The sequence below is a fragment of the Alosa sapidissima genome, chromosome 19 (genome assembly GCF_018492685.1).
Source record: "Alosa sapidissima isolate fAloSap1 chromosome 19, fAloSap1.pri, whole genome shotgun sequence".
Lineage (NCBI taxonomy): Eukaryota > Metazoa > Chordata > Actinopteri > Clupeiformes > Clupeidae > Alosa > Alosa sapidissima.
In genome coordinates this window covers 25,254,021-25,259,020 of record NC_055975.1, presented here as the reverse complement: position 1 = coordinate 25,259,020, position 5,000 = coordinate 25,254,021, and the positions used below count along the sequence as shown (strand labels likewise).

At 46.8% G+C, this 5,000-nt stretch overlaps 1 protein-coding gene across 1 annotated transcript in view; it reads right to left on the bottom strand.

Moving 5' to 3' along the window:
* The window catches only part of ush2a (Usher syndrome 2A (autosomal recessive, mild)), a 302,735-nt gene that overhangs the window by 210,483 nt on the left and 87,252 nt on the right, over window positions 1-5,000 (bottom strand). The window contains 2 exon segments of the mRNA XM_042073212.1: window positions 1,272-1,352; window positions 4,010-4,213. Of these exon segments, the coding sequence (XP_041929146.1) occupies window positions 1,272-1,352; window positions 4,010-4,213 (285 nt within the window).

The following is a 5,000-nucleotide window of genomic DNA, read 5'->3' as shown; positions in this document are numbered from 1 at the left end:
TATGATATAGAACAATGATCACAAATGATATACGATGTGACGGAACCCCAATGTTGATCTAATCACCGTGCATGATGGTGGTACTAGTACTACAGAGTAAAAGGTCAAAGATTAAATAAGCAGAAGATCAACAATAATTTTATACAGTAAAACAGTAATGAATTGCAAATACTGGTAGATATCTTTAATAACTATATTTTATTCTATAATTGTGCTTCATGTTCAACAATATGATAAAATCATATTATTCATTGAAACTGCGGCAGTAGATAACACATGATAAAAATGGCTTTTGCTCAGCATATTTGTTAATGTTAACCTTGTTCATAGGGTTTTTAATGTGTGTTTAAATGCAGAAATAATAATGATTTTACCTATTTAAACATGAGCCACTGCAGGATTCGATTAGACACCTAATTTCCCACATGCAAAGTTGTAATGCAAAGCTTTGGCCTCAGTTAGTGAAATTGCCCAAAGGCCTTTTATCCAGCTGTGCAGTAAGTCAGCAAATCTTACTCTTCGTTTTACCCTCGATGTTAATTAGCAACCCGACCTGTTTAGAAAGCAAAAATATAAACGTTCTGCTTCAATCAGTGAAAACACTTTTTTTTCTTTTTCAATTCAGCTGTGCAATGAGACAGCACATTCCTCCTTCTGCGTTTCACCTCTTGTCTTAATTAGCGAATCTGACCCGCCTGCGTCTGAACCGTCTTCTCTGAGCACCTCTCCTGTCTGCCGCTGGGGGACCCAGCAGAGCTGAGGGAGATCCAGAGCGGCAGGGGGGGCCGAGGGCCTGCGCTCTGCCTGGGGGAGAGGCTCCTCGCTGGGCTGCCTGGCTCCTTCATCTCCCTGGCGGCTCCAGGCTTCATTTGTAATAAGCCGTGATGTGTTGCGCGACGCTGTGCCGCGTAGGGCTGCACTGCGGCTGGGCTGTGGCGCTCGCTCGCTCGCTCAGTGATGCGCGCTCTTACCAAGGGCCTGGTGATAAGCTTTATCGGCCAGCGCCATCTCATCTTCCTGACTTGTACATATATTGAGGCGATAAGAATAAAATGGGATGGCCTGAAAACTATGACACAAACAAATAACACTACAGGAGATGGAGGAGGGTTTGCAGGGGGGTGTGTGTGTGTGTGGGGTGTGTGTGTGTGTGTGTGTGTGTGTGTGTGTGGGGGGGGGGGGGGGGGGTGCTCTGCGGCAGAAGGAGGGGGGGGGGGGTTGAAGATCTGTTCTGAGGGATCCTGTCGCATATTGTGTTGTCGTGTATTTACCTGTCTCTCGACTGCGTCCGCGTTCCCAAGGACCTGCTACCCAGCCACCCTCTCCAGACGCCGTCACTCTGTACAGGTACTCTAAAGAGAGGGAGACAGAGAGAAAGAGAGAGAGAGAAAGAGAGAGGGAGAGAGACAGATAAATAGTTGATACTTATCTATTTAGACTAGTATGTAACTTATTCATGGAACTATACCAGAGAACACACTCAACATTAGAACATTTTGACAATATATACAGTATGTGATGCTGATACTGGGAGAAATTGGAAAGCGGAGAGAGAGAAGGCAAGGTGAGACAAAGAGAAACAATATAATACAAAAAATATATATAAAGATACTAAAATGTAATAACCAAATAAGGTCATTAGCATCCTTTTATAACAAGTCTTGTTAATTGAATATAGTCACAGCTGCCTTCCTTAAATACCACTTGTACAGGGGATCTAGAGACACGAGGTAAAAGACAAAAGGAAGAGGAAAACGGAAGTCAAAAGAACACAGGAAAGAATAATAAGCTATAAAAGGACGCTGAGGAGGTGAGGACTGGGGTTGTCTGGCAGCTACAAATCCCAGCCCATCTAAATTCTCTCTCCGTTTTATTTTATTGCACTATATCAGCTGTGCCACATGTGTGCCCCCTCCAGAGCGACGCGCCCGCTACAGTGGCACAGAGATCATTTATGTTCCAGGAGCCCCGCGTCGGGGTCCGCTGCTGTGCCGGCGTGACGTGCGACGCCACGCCACGCGACACGGCGCGACGCTGCACCACGGCAACCGCGCGGCGAGCTAGCTGCTACTCCGTCAGCGGCGGCCTGCCAAAGCCAAGGAGCTGCCCCCAAAAACGTATGCAGATAAATGTGCCGTGGCGGCGAAACAGACCTCTGACAGATATCCCACAGTCTGAGCCGCAGACTGATGGGTCTGCCACGGGACTGAATTTTTAGCTGTTCCGCTATCACTCAAGGGATAGCAGAGACAGGGGGGAGAGAGGGGGATGGAGAGGGAGAGAGAGAGAGAGAGATGGAGAGAGAGATGGAGAGAGGGAGGGAGGATGGAAGGCACAAAGACAGCAAGAAATGGAGAGAGAGGAAGAGAGGGAGAGATAGCAGGCTATATTTGTCCATGCGCACGAGAGAAGCTGCCGCTCTCGACACTTTTACAATAGTGCTGATGAGGAGGACACTGGTAGCTATTTAGGATGTGACCTTTCCCTGGCCCCGGTGTCACGATGCCTGTCTTTGCCCTGTGCTGTGCTTAACATATTTTTACTCTTCCCCCTCTTTCTCTCTCCCCCCCTCTCTCTCTCTCTCTCTCTCTCTATCTCTTCTTCTCACTCTCTAGCTGTCTCCATCCGCTTTTACCATCACAAACCAGCTACAGTAGCAAGACACAAAAGAAAAGACAGCAGGAATAGCATACAAAGAGAGAGAGGGAGGGAGGGAGAGAGACAGAGAGAGAGAGAGAGAGAGAGAGAGAGAGAAGAGAAAAGAGGTCAAATGATGCCTAAGGAGTCAAACGCAAGCACAGTGACTAAAATAGCTGCGAGCGCCTTGCCTCTCTGACACAAACGAAATGAATAAATAACACGGCAAAATAAATGCAAACGGGACGCTGAGTCGGACAGCACTGACCCACAGACAGGAAGACACACACACACATGCACAGACAGGAAGACACACACACACACAATCACACATGTATCCACACACACACACACACACACACACACACAAACACGTATACACTAGGGCTGTCAAGTGTATGTTATTCTGTGATTAATTAATTGCATGCATCCATTTTGGCTATGAACGTATTTTTAAAAATATTTCAATCCAAAATCTGGCAGATTAGAGAATCAATAAAAAAGCCAAACCAACATTAAAGATTTTAAAGCAGCAATCAGTTTCAGGTATTTTTGACGACTCTAGAGCTCCACCTAGTCGCGATATATTTATATTTTACTTTGTAAATAGCCTATTTCTCATGGCTTGTTCCCCTTGCACACAATGAAAACGCTTTTGTTGTGGAAGCGAAGGACTAACAACAAGCAAAAACTACCTCCAAAGAACTATATCTACTGATAAGGTAATGTTTCACGATTCTTGCTAGATGTTTTTTTTAGCATGGTAAATGCAAATGAAGTTTCCACTCACTGTTGATGTGTGAAGTACCCTAACACCGAGGTGTTGTGTGTGTCTGTGTGTGTGCGGTGTACGTGTGTTGTATAAGGGTTTGTGAGGGGTGTGTGTGCGGTATTTTGTGCGGGTTGTGTGCAGTGTATGTGCGGTGTGTGCGGGCTGTGTGTGCCGTGTGTGCGGTGTGTGTGCAGTGTGTGCGGTGTGTATGTGCGGTGTGTGCGGTGTGTATGTGCGGTGTGTGAGGGGTGTGTATGTGTGTGTGTGAGATGTGTGCAGTGTGTGCGGTGTGTATGTGCAGTGTGTGAGGGGTGTGTATGTGTGTGTGAGATGTGTGCAGTGTGTGCGGTGTGTATGTGCAGTGTGTGAGGGGTGTGTATGTGTGTGTGTGAGATGTGTGCAGTGTGTGCGGTGTGTATGTGCAGTGTGTGAGGGGTGTGTATGTGTGTGTGTGTGAGATGTGTGCAGTGTGTGCGGGGGGTGTGTGCACTGTGTGAGGGGTGTGTATGTGTGTGTGTGGGGTGTGTATGTGTGTGTGGTGTGTGTGTGTGTGTGTGTGTGTGTGTGTGTGTGTGTGTGTGTGCGGTGGGGTGTCCGCACCAGTGAAGGGCTGCAGGGTGAGATCCTGGGCCTGCTCCCCGCGGCCCGTGTGCACCAGGATGGAGTCGTTCCCCCTGCAGTTGCCGTGGGTGTCGGCTGACAGGCATCCGTCCAGATTCACTCTGACAGCGCCACTGGACACGGCCGGCAAGTCTACCACGGGCCCCCGCGCAAACTTCACATCCTTCAAACAGCCGCCAAAACCTGCCACACACGCACAGACGAGCACAGGGAGAGGATAGCAGTGAGAGATGAGAGACAGAGAGAGAGAGAGAGAGACAGGGAGAGGGAGAGAGAGAGGGAGAGAGAGAGAGAGAGAGAGTTTTTCATGTTATTGTAATGTCCTCAACGTAATGTTATTGTACACATTGCTATGCTGTTTTGGTTTTGTGCTTTGGCAACTCTGTTCCTTCAGTCTTCATGCTACAGTACTTAAGCAACACCGGATTGAGAGAGTGGAGTAGGAAGAGAGAACAGGAACCACACACAGGAGAGAGCAGGAACCACACACAGGAGAGAGCAGGAACCACACACAGGAGAGAGCAGGAACCACACACAGGAGAGTGAAAAAAGGAGGGTAGAGAGGGGGGTGGGGACAGGAACATATATACTGTATGTAGAGACAGACAGGAACATATATACTGGATATAGAGACATACAGGAACATATATACTGTATGTAGAGACAGACAGGAACATTATACTGGACATAGAGACAGACAGGAACATATATACTGTATGTAGAGACAGACAGGAACATATATACTGGATATAGAGACAGACAGGAACATATATACCTAATTACAGACTAGGGCTGTCACTTTATGTTCGAAAATCGATTGCACAATCGATTGGACCAACCAACACAAGTTTCGAAAACTAAAATAGGGAATCGATTTTAACCAAATATGTACACTATTCATTTTAAACGAATTAAACAAATGAAAAAGATAGATGTAACAAAACTCAGGAACAAGCAGAAAAATAACAAA